At 54.2% G+C, this 23,080-nt stretch overlaps 1 protein-coding gene and 2 pseudogenes across 2 annotated transcripts in view; all 3 read left to right on the top strand.

The window, feature by feature from the left end:
• LOC104574978 (protocadherin gamma-B4-like) overlaps positions 1 to 23,080 on the top strand; it is a 77,210-nt gene continuing 54,130 nt past the window's right edge. Inside the window, exon 1 of one of the 2 annotated variants that reach the window (XM_088522674.1) lies at positions 1 to 2,474. In XM_088522674.1, coding sequence (XP_088378800.1) covers positions 57 to 2,474 — 2,418 coding nt within the window. In that variant the 5' untranslated portion in view covers positions 1 to 56. Of the gene's footprint in view, positions 2,475 to 11,696; positions 14,175 to 23,080 lie in introns of those variants that run through there. The other variant, XM_088522673.1, reaches the window with a different exon arrangement.
• Positions 7,093 to 9,719, top strand: LOC148595056 (protocadherin gamma-B5 pseudogene; annotated as a pseudogene).
• On the top strand, positions 19,754 to 22,252 carry LOC148595055 (protocadherin gamma-B5 pseudogene; annotated as a pseudogene).

Genomic DNA, 23,080 nt, shown 5'->3' with positions numbered 1-23,080 from the left:
AGGGAGCGCAACGCGAACTGCTGAAAAGGGAGAGGCGGCACGGGCAGAGGGGCTCGATGGGAGCCGGGCAAGTGCTGCTGTGCGCTTGGCTGCTCTCCTGGGGCTGCCGGGCGGCACCGGAGCGGCTGCGCTATGCGATTCCCGAGGAAACGGGCAGCGGCTCCGTGGTGGGGCCGCTGGCGCGGGACCTGGGACTGAGCCCGGCAGACCTGCCCGCACGGCAACTACGGATCAGCTCGGAGAAGCACTACTTCGCGGTGAGCGCGGACACGGGTCACCTGTACGTGAACGAGCGTCTGGACCGGGAGGAGATGTGCGGCGACTCGGCGTCATGCTCGGTAAGTCTGGAGGCGGTGGTGCAGAACCCGCTCAACGTTTTCCAAGTCGATGTGGACATCCAGGATATCAATGACAACTCCCCAGTCTTCAGCAAAGCTGCCCTCGATCTGGAGATCGGAGAACTAATCCTTCCTGGTGCGCGATTTCCGCTGCAGATGGCGCAAGATCCGGATGTGGGAAGCAATTCACGGCTCAGCTACCAGCTCACCGAAAACCCGTCCTTCAGCTTGGCAGTGAAGGAAACGCCACGTGGGAAGAAGATGCCCGAACTGGTGTTAGAAGCAGCTCTGGATCGCGAGACGCAGAGCTCGTTTCACATGGTGCTAACGGCGGTGGACGGCGGGTCTCCAGCGAGGTCGGGCACTGTCCAGATTCGCATCAACGTGACAGACGCCAACGACAACGCGCCCGTGTTCAGCAAAAGCGCCTACGAGGCGCGAGTGCGGGAGAATGTGCCCATGGGCTCGCTGGTGCTGCAGGTGCGAGCCACGGACGCGGATGCGGGCTCCAACGGGCGAGTGTCCTACTCCTTCAGCAACGTGCCCGACGCTGTCCTGGTTCTCTTCACAATAGACAGTGACAGCGGCGAAGTCCGCAATGTGGGCATTCTGGATTTCGAGGAGCGGAACGAATACACCTTCGGAATTGAAGCCAAGGATGGGGGTGGTCTAAGCAGTCACAGCCAGGTGCACATAGAGATCACAGACGAGAACGACAACGTGCCCGAGATAACGACGCTGCCAGTGTCGAGCTCGGTCCCCGAGGACTCCCCGCCCGGCACCGTGGTGGCCCTCATCAAGGTGCGAGACCGAGACTCAGGCGACAACGGGAAGGTGTGGTGCGAGCTGGAGGGCGAGTCGCCGCTGTCGATCGTGGCGTCGTCGGGCAGCTCGTACAAGGTGGTGACGGCGAGCGCGCTGGACAGGGAGCGCGCGTCCGAGCACAACGTGACGGTGGTGGCCAGCGACCGGGGCAGCCCGCCGCTGTCGAGCCGCACGGCCCTGTCGCTGTCCGTGTCGGACGTGAACGACAACGCGCCGGTGTTCGAGGAAGCCGCCTACAGCGCCTACGTGTCGGAGAACAACTTGGCGGGCGCGGCGGTGCTGCGCGTGCGGGCGCGCGACGCGGACGCGGGCGCCAACGGGCGCGTGAGCTACTGGCTGGTGGGCGGCAGCGCGGGCGAGGCGGCGGCAGCGGCGGCGCCCTACGTGTCGGTGGAGGCGCGGAGCGGCGCGCTGTACGCGCAGCGCTCCTTCGACTACGAGCAGTGCCGGGAGCTCGCCGTGGAGGTGCGTGCGCAGGACGGCGGCTCGCCGGCGCGGAGCTCCACGGCGACCGTGCGCGTCTTCGTGCTGGACCTCAACGACAACGCGCCCCAGGTGCTGTGGCCGGCGTCGGCTGCGCCGGGCTCGTCGAGCGGCGTGGCGGGCCCATTCGAGGTGGTGCCGCGCTCGGCCGAGGCCGGCTACCTGGTGTCCAAGGTGGTGGCGGTGGACGCGGACTCGGGGCGCAACGCGTGGCTGTCGTACGAGCTGGTGCAGGCGACGGAGCCGGCGCTGTTCCGCGTGGGGCTGCACAGCGGCGAGGTGCGCACGGCGCGGGCCGTGTCGGAGCGGGACGCGGCGAGGCAGCGCCTCGTGGTGGCGGTGAAGGACCACGGGCAGCCGGCGCTGTCGGCCACGGCCACGCTGCACGTGGTGCTGGCCGAGAGCTTGCAGGAGGCGCTGCCGGCGCTGAGCGAGCGGGCGGCGGGCGCCGAGTCGCCGTCGGACTTGCAGTTCTACCTGGTGCTGGCGCTCGCGCTGCTCTGCGCCTTGTTCGTGCTGAGCGTGGCGCTGGCCGTGGCGGCGCGGGTGCGCCGCGCCGGGCCGCCCGCCGTGCTGCGCTGCCTGCGCGCCGAGCGCTTCTCCGTGGCCGGCCCCGCCTTCCCGGCCGACTTCTGCGAGGGCACCTTGCCCTACTCCTACAACCTGTGCGTGGCGCCGGCACGCGCCGTGGCCGAGTGCGCGTTGCTGCCGGCGCCGCTGCCCAGCCGCGCCGTCGACGATCTTCTCGGCGGGGACCCGCCCGCGATGCTCACGGCCAGCAGCAGCCGCTCCCCGGCAGAGCCGCCCTCGGACCCCGACGCCCTGCAGGTCGGTAGGACGACACTATCCTCTTCTCGCTGCTTTTCGTATCCTGTTATGTCCGTTGCTCTCTCATTTATAACTTTGACAGTCTTTAACAATTAATGTTTCTTCACGATTATATGGGAATATAAGTAACTGAAGAGGGGTGCCCGTTTAAATGTTTTTAATCAAAGAAACAATACTATATTACCTGCTATGTAGAATATCAAGCGCTTTTGTAAGGCTCTTTTGAGATATTTTTCAGAAATGTCTGTCATGTGGATGGGTTGTAGGTAGAGTCTCCTGGGTCTTTACCTGTGCTGGGTGCATCTTCCACTTGTTCATCTATTAGGACTTGTTTTTTACATTAAGTTCTAATCAGTGGCTAATGACAGAAGGGTGGTATGCCAGAATGCATTTTCCAAACTGAAGGTACTGCTGCCTCTTTCGTGAGGCTATTCCTAGATGTTCTTGTATATTTTTGGTTGCCTGTTTTTATTCTCTGCTTTGGGAGAAAAGTGAGCTCTAAACTGCAAACTGAGTGCTTTCTACATTTCAAGTTGTAAAATGTACATGTATATTGCACAGGTACGACTTTACCTAAGGAGCGAATCATTGTGGTACTCTCCGCATGGTGCTCCAATGTCTTTTGAGTGGAGAGTAATTATGACATATTTATAGGTGGTAGCCTATTCTTAGGTCTTGAGAATGCAAGCTGAAGTATCGTTCCCAATGGCTTCTGGAGGTCTTGATGTCACTGTGTAGAATCTCGCTGGATTTGTGAGGTCAGAAACCAGGAGTGCAGTGAGTGATATCTCCGCATTTGAGAGTGCTCTAAAAACATAACAAAGCCCTCTTGTGTATGGAAAAATATGTGTTCCATTTTTATTTTTTCGTCTTTTTTAGCTTTTTTAGGGTAGGACTCAAGTGATGGCTGACTCCATTCCCATAGGAGGCCAGCACTGAAAAAGCTCTGGGATCTGCTGTTTATATCTCCCCTTTTTTTCCTCAGAACTCCAACAAATGTGCCTTATACAGCTTTTGATGTTGTGGTTGTTATTTTTGAATGTTTTGAGTCATTGAAGTCTGCTGCATCCTTTTCCTACCTCCATCTTTGTAGTGTTGATATAACAACAACAACAACAAAAAATTGTCCCTCATAGCTTTTTTGGAGTAGGTTTCAGATGATGGCTGATCCCCTTCCTATAGGAGGCCAAAACTGAAAAAGTCTGGGGAACTGTCATTCATGTCCCCCTCTTTGTTTCAGAATGTCAACAGGTGTGGTTTATGCTGCTTTTTTTGTTGCGGTCATTGTTTTTGAAAGTTCTGTGCCATTGAAGGCTGCTGCATCCTCTGCATGCCTCCATCTTTAAAAAGGATATGAATGATAAAGGCAATTACTCACACTGCCATGTTTAATTCCAGTATTGGACCAGAAGCACATAGGCCATGTTAGCAGTGTGTAACATTGTGTTATACTTCATGTGATCTCTAGCTTGCCATATAGCTATTCATGTAACTTATAACTATTAAGAAGAGTTAATTCCCTAATAGAATAGCCTGTGACTCCAATACTATGGATGTTAGAAATCCCTAGAGGAGTGTTAATCTCTTCAGATACTTGCTCACTTCAACAAGTAATCCTAACAAATACCGGGAAAGTGGTATGCATGTTATGGTGTGTTCTAAAAAATATAATAAAAAAGACAGATATGCCAAGGAATATGGAATTTCTTGGTGAGTACATATGGCAGAAGGCAGAATTACAGTTTCTCATCTCACATATCTCTGCATTCCAGACAAGTAAGGCCCTGTGGCTTGACAAGTGGTACACAGGACTGCATTTGTGGAGGGCTCTGAGGCTACAATTTCTTCACATGTCCTTGGGGAAGAGTCAGGCTTACATTGGCAGAAGTGGAAAGCACCAGTGTCCTTGATTGTTCTTGTCCATGTGATGTCCACATGCTCATGGCCACAATAATATAGTGATGGGGTGGTCAAGAGGAACAAGTATGACAGGGCATAAACACCATGACTGCATAGCATAGTGAAAAAATGCCATTTGAGGTCAGTACTCTGAGGAGAACAGAGAGGATGAAGCGTGGAAGAGATGAAAACGCAGTCATCATATGTGTCTGTGGTTGTACTGAGAGGGCTGCCATTAAATCCTTATGACTGAATGTCCTGTATAAGATGTTCCTCGGCCAGGAGTGATAGAAGAGTACATTCTGTACATCAGAAAGCAGTATGTGTTTACAAAATTGGAAGTATGACGTGTTGAACCCAGAGGCCTTTTCTAGTCTTTCTTGAGAGATGTCAATTGCTTACTAGACTACCATTGGTCTGGGACAAGTGAGTTCATGTTCTGCATGGAATAAGTCTTCAGTTCTTATTTTGTGTTGGCTCTGTATCACTGTTTCAGTGGACCCTTGAAGTTGGGAGCAGTGTAGCTCAGTGAACATTGTCCATGGCTAGAAATGTACTCCAAAAATATATTAATATATAATTCCTACTGTTGCAAGATGTCTCTTCTAGCATTGCACCTCCACAAGGCCTTGTAGGATGTGAATCAATTGATGTCTGTGTCTGTTTCTGGACGTGGCCAATGCTGAGCAGGTCAAGGAGGATTACCATATTTCTCTCATTTTTCAATGGTCTCCAAGAGATACCCTTTCTGGTGCCTTTTTATGTGCTGGTTTGTAATGGATGGTACGAAGTCACAGAGGCCTTCTGAACAATTGCCTGTTCATGGGAATGCTGTCATGCTGTCACTCCCTGCATGTAGCCAGCTTTACAGTGTTGATGTGACCAATAATATTTGAATGCTGTGTGTACTGGGATACCTGATAGTACTGATAGCCTCTTTCTTTGGAATGATATGAGGGACAAATGAGGATGGAGTGAGAATGCAATGAATGCCCTAGCAATCTTGCCAAGAAGGCTATTACTTTATCCCTCATGTGCAATACTAGAATCAGGAGCTTTACGCCCTGTCTGCAGAATGAGGCATCTTGTTATTACTCTCATGACTTACTTTACAACACATCTTGTACTTTGTCCCATGTTCTTTGGCTTATGGAACAGATTTTCCTTGGAATGGTAATAATTTAGTGGATGTCTTTGTGTCTGTTGAATCCAGAGGCCTTTCCTACATCTTCCAGAGAAATGTTTGCTGCTTGCTGGAATCTTAACCCCCCACCTGGGGGTATGTTCCAAGTGGGGGTTAGAGTAAGATCACATTCAGATGTGTTGTATCCTTCAGCTCTAAAATACATTTTTTTTTAATTGGAAAAAGACACCTTTTGCTCAAAGGAGAGGAATTGCCGTTGAGCACATATAATTTTTTTTCTGATGTCTGCTGATTGGAGTCTATTGCTGGGCCACAAAGTATGGATGAAGCACTAGAAATCTACCAGAGCACAGCAGATGACAGAACCATTGTCATTGTTATGAGAGAACATATTCTCCCAAGAGCTTCTTCTCATTGCCTAGCGAAAGATAAATACTTTGGCAGAGAATCCCTTCAAGGGAATCTACTATTTCCTGAAGTCTGAGAGACTGCAATTTAGGTCTGGGCCTTCAAAGCAAGTCACGTTTCAGAGGAGATGTGTTCCAATGAGGCACGAATTCTAGTCTGTGCCAAGATGGGAGTGAAGTGCCAGTCCTACCCCTTTAGGAACATTGAAACTTGGTGAAATTCCTGGCACATTCTTGTGTTCATATTCTTCAGGTACTATTCTTGAAAGCAAAAAAAAAAAAGAGCTAATGAGAGTTTAGAGAAAGTTGCAGTGCTCCTGTCAAATATATATATATATATTCTAGTCTTGGCATTTACATGTAGATATGAGGACTGAGAGCACTGAACTCTCTTTGATTCTGAAGAACTTTAAACCACAAAGCAGAAAAAGCTGTAGTGAGAAACTGGGCCCTGACTTGAAAATGATTTATTTGTTTACCATAATATTTACCAGAAGATATGACAGAAATTAGGAATCAAGATATGTTTTGGAGAATACATGTGTCTGTGGGAGACGCACATGCCTGAAAAAAATACATAATTCTTGCATCACCTTCTCAAAATACCATCACGAGTGCAAACAAGAGAAAATTGAACCTGACTTGCCGAAGCTGATTGCAGCAAAAACGATTGATTGCTTCCCCGAGGTGAAGTTTTATAAGAGCACGGAGTGGCATATGATAATGCCCTAAAGATTCTAGGAATCGGATCTTGAACGATGAGCTCCTGTGGGCAGAGCGCGACCCCAACGTGTCCCTTTACGGGTGGGCTGCAGTGTCGGCGCGGAGCCTCCGGGTGCCGCTGTTGTCCGATGCGAAGCGGCACCGCCGCCCGAGCCACAACCCGAGCCGGAGCCGGAGCCACCGCAGCCTCCCGCGCGGCGGCTGCTCGCTCACACAGCGCCGGGCGGGCGGTACCGGCACGGACAGAAAAAGCCGCTGAAACGGTGAGAACGACCGAGCGGTCAAAGGCAAAGGGGGCAGGAGTGCGACAAGACGATTCTCCCATGCCCCAGAATTCTCAGCCTGCTAGAGGATATTTTACAATCGGGATCGCTGTTCCGCGCTGCGTTCTCGCGACTGCGGCACGGGCAGGAACAGAACGGAAAAAAAAAAAAAAAACAGGAGGAGGGAGCGCAACGCGAACTGCTGAAAAGGGAGAGGCGGCACGGGCAGAGGGGCTCGATGGGAGCCGGGCAAGTGCTGCTGTGCGCTTGGCTGCTCTCCTGGGGCTGCCGGGCGGCACCGGAGCGGCTGCGCTATGCGATTCCCGAGGAAACGGGCAGCGGCTCCGTGGTGGGGCCGCTGGCGCGGGACCTGGGACTGAGCCCGGCAGACCTGCCCGCACGGCAACTACGGATCAGCTCGGAGAAGCACTACTTCGCGGTGAGCGCGGACACGGGTCACCTGTACGTGAACGAGCGTCTGGACCGGGAGGAGATGTGCGGCGACTCGGCGTCATGCTCGGTAAGTCTGGAGGCGGTGGTGCAGAACCCGCTCAACGTTTTCCAAGTCGATGTGGACATCCAGGATATCAATGACAACTCCCCAGTCTTCAGCAAAGCTGCCCTCGATCTGGAGATCGGAGAACTAATCCTTCCTGGTGCGCGATTTCCGCTGCAGATGGCGCAAGATCCGGATGTGGGAAGCAATTCACGGCTCAGCTACCAGCTCACCGAAAACCCGTCCTTCAGCTTGGCAGTGAAGGAAACGCCACGTGGGAAGAAGATGCCCGAACTGGTGTTAGAAGCAGCTCTGGATCGCGAGACGCAGAGCTCGTTTCACATGGTGCTAACGGCGGTGGACGGCGGGTCTCCAGCGAGGTCGGGCACTGTCCAGATTCGCATCAACGTGACAGACGCCAACGACAACGCGCCCGTGTTCAGCAAAAGCGCCTACGAGGCGCGAGTGCGGGAGAATGTGCCCATGGGCTCGCTGGTGCTGCAGGTGCGAGCCACGGACGCGGATGCGGGCTCCAACGGGCGAGTGTCCTACTCCTTCAGCAACGTGCCCGACGCTGTCCTGGTTCTCTTCACAATAGACAGTGACAGCGGCGAAGTCCGCAATGTGGGCATTCTGGATTTCGAGGAGCGGAACGAATACACCTTTGAAATCGATGCAATAGACGGGGGCGGCCTCACAGGTCACGGCCAGGTGCACATAGAGATCACGGACGAGAACGACAACGCGCCCGAGATAACGACGTTGTCTGTGTCGAGCTCGGTCCCCGAGGACTCCCCGCCCGGCACCGTGGTGGCCCTCATCAAGGTGCGAGACCGAGACTCAGGCGACAACGGGAAGGTGTGGTGCGAGCTGGAGGGCGAGTCGCCGCTGTCGATCGTGGCGTCGTCGGGCAGCTCGTACAAGGTGGTGACGGCGAGCGCGCTGGACAGGGAGCGCGCGTCCGAGCACAACGTGACGGTGGTGGCCAGCGACCGGGGCAGCCCGCCGCTGTCGAGCCGCACGGCCCTGTCGCTGTCCGTGTCGGACGTGAACGACAACGCGCCGGTGTTCGAGGAAGCCGCCTACAGCGCCTACGTGTCGGAGAACAACTTGGCGGGCGCGGCGGTGCTGCGCGTGCGGGCGCGCGACGCGGACGCGGGCGCCAACGGGCGCGTGAGCTACTGGCTGGTGGGCGGCAGCGCGGGCGAGGCGGCGGCAGCGGCGGCGCCCTACGTGTCGGTGGAGGCGCGGAGCGGCGCGCTGTACGCGCAGCGCTCCTTCGACTACGAGCAGTGCCGCGAGTTCGCCGTGGAGGTGCGTGCGCAGGACGGCGGCTCGCCGGCGCGGAGCTCCACGGCCACCGTGCGCGTCTTCGTGCTGGACCTCAACGACAACGCGCCCCAGGTGCTGTGGCCGGCGGCAGCCGGCACGGGCTCGTCGAGCGGCGTGACGGGCCCTTTCGAGGTGGTGCCGCGCTCGGCCGAGGCCGGCTACCTGGTGTCCAAGGTGGTGGCGGTGGACGCGGACTCGGGGCGCAACGCGTGGCTGTCGTACGAGCTGGTGCAGGCGACGGAGCCGGCGCTGTTCCGCGTGGGGCTGCACAGCGGCGAGGTGCGCACGGCGCGGGCCGTGTCGGAGCGGGACGCGGCGAGGCAGCGCCTCGTGGTGGCGGTGAAGGACCACGGGCAGCCGGCGCTGTCGGCCACGGCCACGCTGCACGTGGTGCTGGCCGAGAGCTTGCAGGAGGCGCTGCCGGCGCTGAGCGAGCGGGCGGCGGGCGCCGAGTCGCCGTCGGACTTGCAGTTCTACCTGGTGCTGGCGCTCGCGCTGCTCTGCGCCTTGTTCGTGCTGAGCGTGGCGCTGGCCGTGGCGGCGCGGGTGCGCCGCGCCGGGCCGCCCGCCGTGCTGCGCTGCCTGCGCGCCGAGCGCTTCTCCGTGGCCGGCCCCGCCTTCCCGGCCGACTTCTGCGAGGGCACCTTGCCCTACTCCTACAACCTGTGCGTGGCGCCGGCACGCGCCGTGGCCGAGTGCGCGTTGCTGCCGGCGCCGCTGCCCAGCCGCGCCGTCGACGATCTTCTCGGCGGGGACCCGCCCGCGATGCCCACGGCCAGCAGCAGCCGCACCCCGGCAGATCTGCCCTCGGACCCCGACGCCCTGCAGGTCTGTAAGACGACACTATCATCTTCTCGCTGCTCTCCGCATCCTGATATGAGCCTTGTTCGTTCGTTTATATTTTTGTTATATTTTAGTAACCTTCGCTGCTTCTTACGGATTGTCTGTGAATATTATATACGGAAGAGGGGTACCGATTGAAGTGTCTAAGTGAATGAAAGAATGTTATGCCTCAAGTTTTTTCCATAAGGTCCTTTTGATACCTTTTTTTTTTTGTTTCATTTCTGGAAATATGCTGCTGAGAATGCACCATACCGTTAATCGGGGAAACTTGTCGTTTTGAAAGCTATCGTAGAAATTAATTACTTAAACGTCTGTTCCCACAATGAATGATCTCCATATTTGCTTTCCCAGCTAGGGTAGGCTTATAGGCCATAAAATATCGCGTAACTCGTAATTCATGCAGTACTGCTTCTCTCTCCTCCAAGTGGAAGTACGCGGTAGTTCTGTAGGCATCTTAAACCCCTCAATTCTTTTTTTTTTATGTTACAGTATTCTTTATTTTCCATTTGTCTGTTGCAATGGGAACCGATAATCCCGCCGACATTTAAGAAAAAAAAAATGGTGCCTCTCTTTAAAAGCGGCAAGTGAACGAAGGTACCTAAATTATGGTAAGCCTTAGTAATTGCAAATGTGACGCGTCATTGTATATAATGAGATCTACTGATTTTGCACTTGAGGGCTGCGAAACTGTGGTGGCCGTTCTGTGCTGAAAAGGCCTTTTTTAATCGTCTCTTACCTTCTCCCCCACAAAAAGAAGTATCTGCACAGAACTGATAATGTTGAGCACGAAATATGTGTTTTATGTTGTTTCAGTAATGGGTCTCCAAAACAAATTTGAGTGCACCTCAGATTTTTTTTTTTCCCTGGACAGATTTTCTTTCATTTCCGAGGAATAGATCGTTGGTATTCTTTGGGCCATGTATTTGCCGCTGGAGCTGTGAATATGCGTGTGAATGGGGCGACAAGCGTTTCGTTCATATCGGTTTTATATTCTTTAGTTTTGTTTGTGGGAAAGGGGAGAATGGGGGCTCTTTCTATCAGGCCGCTGATTTCGATCACCATGGTTGCTTGAAAGGCAGAACTGTCTGACTAAGACTGAAATAGTTTATGTTTCTATTTTCGCCTTGACCTTGCATTCATCATTTATTCAAGTGTGATGCGGATATTATTGCATACGGAAAGGGAAAACGTGGAACTGCAGACGTGGATTTGGTGGGAAAAGTGAGGGTCTGACAAGAGCGGGGAAAAAAAAAGACATAATAATCGGGTCATTGAAATCATTGCCCAAGTTAGTCGCCTATCTCATTTTACTGTTCAGCTGTGTCCTTATTAACTTTCTTCCCCCTTCTCTGACGCTTTTGTTGATGCTGTGCTTGGTGGTCCTCAATGCGTTCAACGGTCCTTCTCTCGGTGGACAGTGGCTGGTCAGAGCCGCTGGATGGTAAATGTGTGTCTTGCGGTGGATTTCAAGCACGCACTTGAGCGACTCTCATGCATCGCTGAAAGTCAAGGAGGAAACGCCTCCCTGATATGAGAGCTTAAGACCCCTCTGGGCAGAAGCGGACTCAGCGTAGTCCTCCCATCTCTTTGGAATGACGGCTTGTACTACTGTGCTAATAAGTGAACATCGAGAAACAGCTGAAATGTCGGTGGCAGCAATTTTCAGAAATTTCAAAAATGCGAAGAGCATACAGAGACCCACCTAGGCAGCAAGACCGACAGGCAGACCAAGGGTCAGCTGAAAATAGGAACAAGTGAGGTAGTGAAACCCTAGGTTTTTGTTGTATAGTGTGTACTTAGGCATATGATATGATGGAAAAACCATACAGCGGTATTTTTTGTTGGATGCGACGTACAAGCAGAAGAGCATAGCGTGTAAAAATACAAGAAAAATAAAGGTGCTGCATTGCTGCAATTGTCGGGCGAGACTGCGGGCGCCGCTGTTCACCACGGAGGAGGAGAGCGCGGCGCGATGCAGCCGCTCCTCCCGCCGTGTCACGGCTCGCGGAGAGATCCGTCCTGAGCCCAAGGCGGCAGGCAGCAGCCTCCCGGCAGGAGTCCGCCACGCTGGGGGCTCGGCCGGGCGCGGGCAGTGCGGGACCCGCGCCACGCGGTGCAGGCGGAGGAGCGGAGCGGCGGCGGCGGCGCGTCCTGCTCGTCCGGGCAATGAGCGGGGCGTCAGGGCGAGCGCTGCTGTGGTGCGCCTTGGTGGCGGCGTGGGAGCTGTCGTGGGGGCAGCTGCGCTACTCGGTGCCCGAGGAGATGCAGAAGGGCTCCTTCGTGGGCGACGTGGCCAAGGACCTGGGACTGGAACTGTCGGCGCTCCGCGACCGCGGCGCCCGCGTCCTTTCCGAAGGTAGGAGACAGTTTTTTTCTCTGCATGAGAAGACCGGCCATTTAGTGACGGCGGAACGCATAGACAGGGAGCAGGTCTGCCGTTTGATGGAGAAATGCATGCTGAGCTGTGAGGTGTTACTCGAAGATGAAATGAAGGTTTATGCAATCGAAGTGGAAATCAAAGATATTAACGACAACACACCCGCTTTCAAGGAAGTTCAGTTGGAGGAAATAATGAGCGAGACAACAGCCCCGGGGACACGCTTTCCGTTGCGCAGCGCTCAGGACCCGGATAGCGGAAACAATTCCCTACAGCGTTACGAGTTGAGCGGCGACGAACACTTCTCCCTGACCATGCAGACATCACCCGACGGGGAGAAACGTCCAGTGTTGGTGCTTGCGAAGCTACTGGACCGCGAGGAAGACGCGTTTCATGAGCTGGTGCTGACGGCGGTGGACGGTGGGGATCCAGCGCGGACGGGCACGGCGCGGATCCGTGTGGTTGTGCTGGATGCGAATGACAACGTGCCGGTGTTCAGCCAGGCGGAGTACACGGTGCGCGTGCGGGAGGACGTGCCCGTGGGCTCCACCCTGCTCACCGTCAGTGCCACCGATGCCGACGACGGAATGAACGGACAGGTAAAATATATATTTCAGAAAATCTCCGAACTGGCATTCGAGATTTTCCATCTGGACTCTAATAAAGGAGAAATATCTCTCGTTCATGAATTGGACTTCGAAGAGATTTCATCACATGAACTAGAGGTGCAAGCGAAGGACGGTGGGGGCCTTTCGAACACGGCGAAAATCACCATCACGGTGACTGACGTGAACGACAACGCGCCGGAGATCGCGGTGCGGTCACTGCTGAGGGCGGTGCCAGAGGACTCTCCATCGGGGACGGTGGTGGCCCTGCTGCACGTGCAGGACCGCGACTCGGGGGCGAACGGGGAGGTGAGGTGCTCGCTGGACGCGGGGCTGCCGTTCCGCTTGCGCAGCTCGCTGGGCAACTACTACAGCGTGGAGACGTCGAGGGAGCTGGACCGCGAGGCGGTGGCGGAGTACAACGTGACGGTGCGCGCGACGGACGGCGGGTCGCCCGCGCTGTGGAGCAGCGCGGTGCTGCCGCTGCGCGTGCTGGACGTGAACGACAACGCGCCGGTATTCGCGGAGGCGCGCTACAGCGCGTGGCTGCCCGAGAACAACGCCAAGGGCGCGCTGGTGCTGACGGTGCGCGCGTGGGACGCGGACTGGGGCGAGAACGCGCGCGTGCGGTACCGGCTGTGGGAGGGGCAGGTGCGCGGGGCGCCGCTCTCGTCCTACGTGTCGGTGCACGCGGAGACGGGCGCGCTGTACGCGCTGCGCTCGTTCGACTACGAGGAGGTGCGCGAGGTGGAGCTGTGGGTGCGCGCGGAGGACGGCGGCGCGCCGGCGCTGAGCAGCAACGTGTCGGTGCGGCTCTTGATCGTGGACGAGAACGACAACGCGCCGCAGGTGCTGTACCCGCCGGCGGCGTCGCCGGGCGCGGGCTGGACGGGCGTGGAGCTGGCGCCGCGCTCGGCGGAGCCCGGGGCGCTGGTGGCCAAGGTGGTGGCGGTGGACGCGGACTCGGGGCAGAACGCGTGGCTGTCGTACGAGCTGGCCAAGGCGACGGAGCCGGGGCTGTTCCGCGTGGGGCTGCACAGCGGCGAGGTGCGCACGGCGCGCTTCCCGCTGGCGCGCGACGCGCTGCGCCACAGCCTCGTGGTGCTGGTGAAGGACCACGGGCAGCCGGCGCTGTCGGCCACGGCCACGCTGACGCTGGTGCTGGCCGAGAGCGTGGCCGAGCTGCTGTGGGAGGCGGGCGGCGCGGCGGCGCCGGGCGACGAGGGCGAGGCGGGCGGCAGCGTGACGCGCTGGCTCGTGGTGGCCGTGGCGGCCGTGGGCTGCCTCTTGGTGGCCTTCCTGCTGGCGCTGCTGGCGCTGCGCCTACGCCAGTGGCGCCGCTCCCGCCTGCTGGCCGCGGGCAGCGGGGCCTTGCGCGCCGTGCCGGCCTCGCACTTCGTGGGCATCGACGGCGTGCGCGCCTTCCTGCACTCCTACGCGCACGACGTCTCGCTCACCGCCGACTCGCGCAAGAGCCAGCTCGGCTGTCCGGGCGGCAGCTGCTGCAACACCCTCCCGGCCGCGCCGCCGCCCGACAAAGGCGCGCCGCTGCTGCTGCCCGAAGAGCCCTCGAGCGCCCGCGGCGACGGCGACAGCGGAGACGCCCTCCTGGTGAGTCCTGACAGAGAGACTTTCCCACTCCTCCTTTGCGCCGTCGCTCCCTTTTGTCCTTCTTCAGGAGTTCTGGTCCTTCTCTTTTCCTTCTCCCCGTCGCCTCTTTCGCGTTGCCGGCCAGCAACAACCAGAGGTAGAGCTGTACGTGAGTGTATGACTGCGAATGCATCCAAGGTCTCTCTTGCCGATAAAACTTCTATTCGAAAACGGTGCGGCACTCTCACAAATGTAAATGTGCTTTTAGCGGTGTTTTCTTTGTGAGCGGCTCATTAAATGTATTGCCTGTTAAAGAGTGTCAATCGCTCACTGCTGTTATCACCCTCTTCTTAGAGCATGCCCTTTTGTTTGGACGCTAGCTGTTTTAAGTGGCTGTAATCAGTGTGAGGGTAATGGGACTGCAGGCATTTAGGGAGAGTATGAGTCTATATAAAGATGTGTTTCGTACGGATAGGTGTTCCGTGACATATGCGGAGGACACAAATGCTGACCTAGTTTTGCCGACCACGCTATTACTTTCTTTCACCTGCTGCCTTACTGTTATGGACTTCATTAGCACTGGGCTTTCTTGCCTTTACCTGTTTTTCTTTGCAATTGTTCGCATAGTCCCTTATTCAGGTGAAGCAGATCCTCTTCGGTTCTTTGTTTGTCTTTCAGTTTCTTTTCGAATGTTGGATTTGCTGTGGAATGCAGGAGATGGGAGTGTAGGTTGGTTTTGATTATACTTTTCCTGATGGAATTCTTCTTAACACTTGTTGTGTTAGGGGAATTATCGTATATTTTGAACATATCATGTGTTCCTCCCTAAGCGGGATCTTAAAGAGCATCTTTACGCAGGTAATCTGGAGACCTAGTCTCTGGTAAAAGAATGCATATCTTTGGCATTAGCTCACTCATATGCTTTAGATGCGTATGACTTGTCATAATGGTGTGGGGAGCAAAAAAATTGCCTCACTTGTGTGTATGCTCGTGAATCATTTAGTGAAATGGTGTGTGCTGCGGCTGTTTGGATGCTATTTATTTGATATTTGTGAGGATCATATATAAGTTATAAATGCCTTGATGTGCACTTTTTGCATGGTCCTGTGTGCATAATTTTGTTTGGAATAGCATGCTCCCTGGGTTGCGTTTGACAGATCAATTGTTCCCATGGTCCCTATTGCTGACTACTTGCTTATGCCACACTATCAATGATGTGAGACTCTCAAAAATGTAACTTTTTTTCCTTTTTTTTTTAATGTCATTTCCTCATGGTTTTATTGTCTTGTTTCTTATGCTGGGCCTTTGAAGACCCTGTGCCACAGTATTATTCCAGTAACCACCTTTCATGTGTGATTCCACTATTCATCTGAATGCAGGGTATTGCAGATAGACATAATTTGTAGATGTTCCACCTTCTTCAGGACATATGTTTGGATAGATTAGACTGTCTTTAAACAGAGATGTGGACAAAGCAACGTTTTGTCTTAGTTGCATATCATTTGTATACTACCCCCCACACCTCCACTTTTTCTTCCTCATTAAAAGCAGCTCTGTATTATCATGTCGTTCTGCTTCCATGGTGGACTTTTCTTCTTCTTCACTCTTCATTGAGACAGCCTGTAGATAAGGCTGCATTAAGTAGTAGAGAGTCATCTAGGATTCATCTTCACATCCTTACAGTGTGGTAAGTTTATTATTTCTAGCAACGATTTCTGCCTGGTATGATTCCTTCACTTCTGGATGTTTCATACATTAGTCCCAATTGTTTTCATGACTGGTATGTAAGACCCAATGTGCCTGATAATGACTTTTTCCTTAGAAAGGCATGCCAGGAGGAACAGTTTTCATACTCAACTTTTGTATTTAAAGGTATGAATAACATGACTTTATATATATAGATTTTCAAAATAGGCTTCTGAATGCTCATGCTTGTGGCATAAGCTTATGGGAATATGGCAGTGCAAGGAGCGATGTTTCCAGATTTGACAGTGCTCTAAAAAAAAAAAAAAAACAGCAGAGGCATCTTATACAGGGAAGAAATGTTATGTTTCAGTTTCTCATCTCTCATAGTTTTCTTACGGTAAGACTGAAATTATGCCTGACTCCCTTCCCACAGGAGGCCAACGCTGAGAAAACTAGGAACTCGCATTCATGTCCCTCTCTTTGTCTCAGACCTCCAACAGGGGTGGTTTGTGCTGCTTTTGTTGCTTTGGTCGTTGTCTTTGAAAATCCTATGTCGCTGAAGTCTGCTGTATTCTCTGCATATCTCCATCTTTATAATGTTGATCTGACAGAAAAAAAAAGTATGGATCATTAAGGTGATTACTAATACTGCCATGTTTAATTCAAGTATTGGGCCAGGAGGGCATAGGCCATGTTTCATACATGCCATGTGTGACAACATCTTATTCTTCACATGATCTTGTCATATGTCATGTTTGTCATACAGCTTTTACCCACAGCTGATAACTCTGCTTCCCTAACAGTACCTCTGTATCCCTCCCTATATCCCTAATGCTATAGATCGTTAGAGGGTATCTCTTTACATACTTGCCCACTTCAAGAGTTGATCCTAACACATGACAGAGAGAGTGGGATCCATGTTATGGTATGTCTAGAAGAAAGGAAGGTGACACATGGATTCCAAAGAATAGGAAGAACATGCATTTGTGGAGTGTTCTTAGGTTGCGAATTCTTGGGGAAGACTCAGAGCTTGCATTGACAGTAACTGAAGTCACCAGTGTCCTGGACTGCTAGTTCCGTGTATTCATGGTCACAATAATGTAGCGATGGGTTGGTCAAGAGAAATGTCACAGCATTAACTCAATGGCTGCAAAACATTGTGAAAAATCCCACTTTAGGTCAGTGCTTTCAGGAGAACAAAGAGAATGAGATGTGGAAGTGATGAAAATGGAGTTTTATGTGTCTATGCCTGTGTTGAGAAGGCTGCCTTTGTGGCCTTTTGACAGAATGGTCTTCATATGACCTGTTCCTTAGTCAGGAGTGACAGAAAAGTGCGTTCTGTGCATCCAAAAGCACTGTCAGTTTACAAGATTGGCAGTATGATTTGTTGAATCCAGAGGGCTGTGGAGAACGGTGAGGATGAGGCATAGAAGAAATGAAAATGCAGGGCCATGTTTTTTTGTCTGTGCTGAGAGGCTGCCTTTCAGTCCTTTTGACTGAATGGTCTGCATAAGATGTGTTCCTCAGCCAGGAGTGACAGAAAAGAGCATTCTGTGTATTTACAAGATTTGCCGTGTGACTTGTTGAACCCAGAGGTCTTTCCTAGTCCTTCTTGAGAGCTGTTGATTGCTTGCTGGAACACCATTGATAAGAAACAAAAGAGATCATATCCTGGATTGAATAGGTTTTAGTTCTTTTTCTGTGTTAGTTCTATATCACTGTCTCAGTGGACCTGTGAGTTTGGGATTAGTGCGGTTCAGCAAATGTTGCCTATGGCTAGAGCTGTACTCCAAAAAAACCTGCTGTTGCAAGATATTCTCATATTGCACCTCTCTTTCTGTCTGTTTCCAGAGGTGACCGACACTGAGAAAGTGCAGGAGAATTGCAATACATCCCTCCCATTTTTCTAAAAGCCTGTAAGGGATACACTTTCTGGCACCTTCTTGTGTGGTGGTTTGTAATTCATGGTTCAAAGTCACAGAGATCTTCGGAACAGTAGCCTCTCTGTGGGAATGCTGTCACCCTCTGCATGCATCCAGCTTTACAGTGTTGATGTGACCAGTAATGTTTGAATGCCATGTGTACTGGGGTACCTCATTGTACTGGTAGTATCTTTCTTTGGGATGACCTCGGGGGCAAAATTGGAAGGAGTGAGAACTCAATGAATGCTCTAGTGATCTTGGCAAGAAGGCAATTACTTTCTTCCTTATGTTCAGTACAGATACTTGGATCCATTCAGAACAGATACCTGGATCAGGAGCCCTTAGGCCCTGTGTACAGTGTGAGACATCTTGTTCTTCCTCTCATAACTTTAACCTTACAGTGCATCTTGTAATATTTCTCATGTTCTTTGGCTTATAGTACAACTTTTCCTGGGGTATATTCCTGTCCTTGAGGCATCTCGAAGCCTGAAGTTGCTTGAACTCTTCCTTGTTGATCCTTATGGAGTGGGCTTCCATGTTGAAGCTGTCAGGTCTGTTTTGCAATGAACGCTTTAGTTCCCAACACAAGCTTACAACCACCAGAAGACAGAGGAAAATGAAGCAGAAGACCTAAACCAGAATCTCTCACAGTGCATAAAAATAAGGCCGTAACACCGCATTTGTGAGGAATCACCCTTGTGTTCATTGAAAGTATGTTCTGCTGCCTGCTGCCTATTCTTGGACCCCAAGTAGGGATGAAGCACTAGAAATTTCAGCAGAGCATGACTGATTACAGAACTCTGGTCATTCTTATGAGAGGACGTACTGTCCTGAGTGCTTCTCATTAAATAGGGAAATTAAAATGCTTTTACAGATAAATCCTTCACGGGATTTGTGAAGTCTGAGAAAATGTAGTTTAGGCCTGGGCCTTGAAAGCAAGTGACCTTTCAGAGTAGAGGTATTCTAATTTGGCATCACTTCAAACCTGTTCCAGTCGTTGGAGTACAGTGCCAGTTCTACCTTTTCAGCAAGACTGTAAACATGGTGAAATCCCTTGAGCATTCCCATGTCCATATTCTTCAGGTGCTGTCCTCGGAGTGAAAGACTACACGAATGTGAACTGAGAGAAAGCTACAGTGCTCCTATCAGGAAGGAAATATAAGTTTAGGCATCTACACGTGACATTTAGATATTAGGACTGAGGGTGCTGCGGCCTCTGTATGTCCTAAGAAATTTAAACCATATCAGGCCCATAATGAGAAACTAGAACCCTAACTTGAAAATGATTTCATCATCTACTGTAACATTTACAGGAATGTATACTGGAAATGAGGAATGCAGAAGTAGTTTGGGGAGCAGGTGTGCCTGAAGAAACATATAATTCCTGCATCACCTTCTCACAATACCATCACCAGTGCAAACAAAAGAAACTTTGACCCTGACTTACTGAAGCTTATTGCTGAGATGATTTCTTCCCAGAGGTGACTCTCTATGACAACACGGGCTGGCAAACAGTAACGCCTCCAGGCTGCTAGGAATCAGCTCTTGAATGACGAGCTCCCGTGGGCAGGGCCCGTGTCGCAGCTTATCGCTTTCCGCGGGGCTCTAGGCTGCTGTGGGCGGGTTGCAATGTCGCCGCGGAGCCTCCGGGTGCCGCTGCTGCCCGATGTGAAGCGGCGTCACAGACAGAGCCAGAGCCGGAGCAGCCGCAGCCGCCGCCGGGGCGGCTACTCTCTCGCTGAGCGCCGGGCGGGCGGCACCGGCACGGACAGAAAAAGCCGCTGAGAGGGCGGGAAGGACCGAAGGCAGAAGCGGTGGGAGGTCAGCAAGACTATTTTTTTTTCTCCCGATAGTCTTACCTGCTAGAGGATATTTTAAGATCGGGATCACCGGCTCACCGGGATCGCGCGAGTGCCACACAGGGAGAGACCGAACGGAAAAAAACGGGAGGACGTAGCGCAACGCGGACTGCTGAAAACGGAGAGGCGCCCAATGGGAGCCGGGGAAGTGCTGCTGTGCGCTTGGCTGCTCTCCTGGGGCTGCCGGGCGGCGCCGGAGCGGCTGCGCTATGCGATTCCCGAGGAAACGGGTAGCGGCTCCGTGGTGGGGCCGCTGGCGCGGGACCTGGCACTGAGCCCGGCAGACCTGCCCGCACGGCAGCTGCGGATCAGCTCGGAGAAGCACTACTTCGCGGTGAGCGCGGACACGGGTCACCTGTACGTGAACGAGCGTCTGGACCGGGAGGAGATTTGCGGCGACTCGGCGTCCTGCTCGGTCAGTCTCGAGGCGGTGGTGCAGAACCCACTCAACGTTTTCCACGTCGACGTGGACATCCAGGACATCAATGACAACGCTCCGGTCTTCAGCGAGGCTGCTTTCGATGTGGAGATTGGAGAATGGACTGTTCCTGGTGCGCGATTTCCGCTGGAGATGGCGCAAGATCCGGATGTGGGAAGCAACTCGCTGCTCAGCTACCAGCTCACAGAAAACCCGTCCTTCAAGCTGGAAGTAAAGGAGAGCCCGGATGGAAGCAGGCAGCCCGAACTGGTGTTAGAAGCAGCTTTAGATCGCGAGAAGCAGAGCTCGTTTCAGATGGTGCTGACGGCGGTGGATGGCGGATCACCTGCGAGGTCGGGCACTGTCCAGATTCGCATCAACGTGACAGACGCCAACGACAACGCGCCCGTGTTCAGCAAAAGCGTCTACGAGGCGCGAGTGCGGGAGAATGTGCCGACGGGCTCGCTGGTGCTGCAGGTGCGAGCCACGGACGCGGATGCGGGCTCCAACGGGCGAGTCTCCTACTCCTTCAGCAACGTTCCCGACGCTGTCCGCGCTGTCTTCAGCATAGACAGCGACAGCGGCGACATCCGCAATGTGGGAATTCTGGATTTCGAGGAGAGGAAGGAATACACCTTCGGAGTAGTGGCGAGGGATGGGGGCGGTCTAAGCGGTCACTGCAAGGTGCACGTACAGATCACGGACGAGAACGACAACGCGCCCGAGATAACGACGTTGTCGGTGTCCAGCTCGGTGCCCGAGGACTCTCCGCCCGGCACCGTGGTTGCCCTCATCAAGGTGCGAGACCGAGACTCTGGCGACAACGGGAAGGTGTGGTGCGAGCTGGAGGGCGAGTCGCCGCTGTCGATCGTGGCGTCGTCGGGCAGCTCGTACAAGGTGGTGACGGCGAGCGCGCTGGACAGGGAGCGCGCGTCCGAGCACAACGTGACGGTGGTGGCCAGCGACCGGGGCAGCCCGCCGCTGTCGAGCCGCACGGCGCTGTCGCTGTCCGTGTCGGACGTGAACGACAACGCGCCGGTGTTCGAGGAAGCCGCCTACAGCGCCTACGTGTCGGAGAACAACCTGGCGGGCGCGGCGGTGCTGCGCGTGCGGGCGCGCGACGCGGACGCGGGCGCCAACGGGCGCGTGAGCTACTGGCTGGTGGGCGGCAGCGCGGGCGAGGCGGCGGCAGCGGCGGCGCCCTACGTGTCGGTGGAGGCGCGGAGCGGCGCGCTGTACGCGCAGCGCTCCTTCGACTACGAGCAGTGCCGCGAGTTCGCCGTGGAGGTGCGTGCGCAGGACGGCGGCTCGCCGGCGCGGAGCTCCACGGCCACCGTGCGCGTCTTCGTGCTGGACCTCAACGACAACGCGCCCCAGGTGCTGTGGCCGGCGTCGGCCGCGCCGGGCTCGTCGAGCGGCGTGGCGGGCCCTTTCGAGGTGGTGCCGCGCTCGGCCGAGGCCGGCTACCTGGTGTCCAAGGTGGTGGCGGTGGACGCGGACTCGGGGCGCAACGCGTGGCTGTCGTACGAGCTGGTGCAGGCGACGGAGCCGGCGCTGTTCCGCGTGGGGCTGCACAGCGGCGAGGTGCGCACGGCGCGGGCCGTGTCGGAGCGGGACGCGGCGAGGCAGCGCCTCGTGGTGGCGGTGAAGGACCACGGGCAGCCGGCGCTGTCGGCCACGGCCACGCTGCACGTGGTGCTGGCCGAGAGCTTGCAGGAGGCGCTGCCGGCGCTGAGCGAGCGGGCGGCGGGCGCCGAGTCGCCGTCGGACTTGCAGTTCTACCTGGTGCTGGCGCTCGCGCTGCTCTGCGCCTTGTTCGTGCTGAGCGTGGCGCTGGCCGTGGCGGCGCGGGTGCGCCGCGCCGGGCCGCCCGCCGTGCTGCGCTGCCTGCGCGCCGAGCGCTTCTCCGTGGCCGGCCCCGCCTTCCCGGCCGACTTCTGCGAGGGCACCTTGCCCTACTCCTACAACCTGTGCGTGGCGCCGGCACGCGCCGTGGCCGAGTGCGCGTTGCTGCCGGCGCCGCTGCCCAGCCGCGCCGTCGACGATCTTCTCGGCGGGGACCCGCCCGCGATGCTCACGGCCAGCAGGAGCCGCACCCCGGCAGAGCCGCCCTCGGACCCCGACGCCCTGCAGGTCTGTATGACCTCCATCCTCTTCTTTGTTCTAACCGTTGTTCGTTCATTTATATTTTTGCTAAGCTTTGGCATCAACTGATGTTTCTTCACGATTATATTTGAATATTTAATACGGAAGAGCGATGTCCATTGAATTGAATGCATGAATGCATGAAACTATTTTATCCCGATGCTATATATATATAAGAGCCGCAGGTGCTTTTGAAAGGTCCTTTTGAGAACTCTTTCCGAAATGTGCCGCGGAGAATACACCAAAGAGATGATCGGGGATACTTGTCCTTTGAAATTAGTAACATAAATGTCTGTTGCCAGAATGAATGGCCTGGGTATTTGAACACCCAGTCATGGTAGCCTTACAGCCCATGAGATATCGCATAACTCGTACTTGACACCCTACCGCTTTTTCCTCCTCTAAGGTGCCGTGCACTGTAGGTCTGTAGTCATCCCATTTTTTGTTTGTTTGTTTCTTTTTTACTTTCCATTTATGTGTTATATTGGGAACAGTTTATTTGCCAGGAAGGGAAGATATAACATTTTTCTGTCTTTTTCTAAAGACGCGAAGTGTACGAAGCTACCTTCCCTTTCATCAGAAATGAGACGTCTAGTCTCAGCTAAAACGTTCTGGACATGATATTTTTTTCCATACATTATAGCAAACGTTAGTAATGGCAAATCTGGTTCCTTATTGTATACAGTGAGATCTATTGATTCTGCGCTTGGTGACTGCGAAACTACAATGGACGTTCTGTGTTGAAGGAAAAAAAATAGTTCTTTTCAAAAGGAAGTTGAGTGCGTGTCGGTGAATGGGTTGACAAAGATGTGTTTCTGATCGCGATTGGTGTCTTTCTTACTTATAAAGAAACAAACGGCTCTGGCCGTCTGCCCTTGAGGTTTTGGTGTGGATAGG

Source organism: Tinamus guttatus, unplaced genomic scaffold (assembly GCF_059628265.1).
Source record: "Tinamus guttatus ecotype Peru unplaced genomic scaffold, ASM5962826v1 Tinamus_guttatus_pri_ptg000155l, whole genome shotgun sequence".
NCBI classification, from domain to species: Eukaryota; Metazoa; Chordata; class Aves; order Tinamiformes; family Tinamidae; genus Tinamus; species Tinamus guttatus.
Note: the sequence above shows the minus strand (reverse complement) of the source record. Positions and strands in the feature narration are given on the sequence as shown.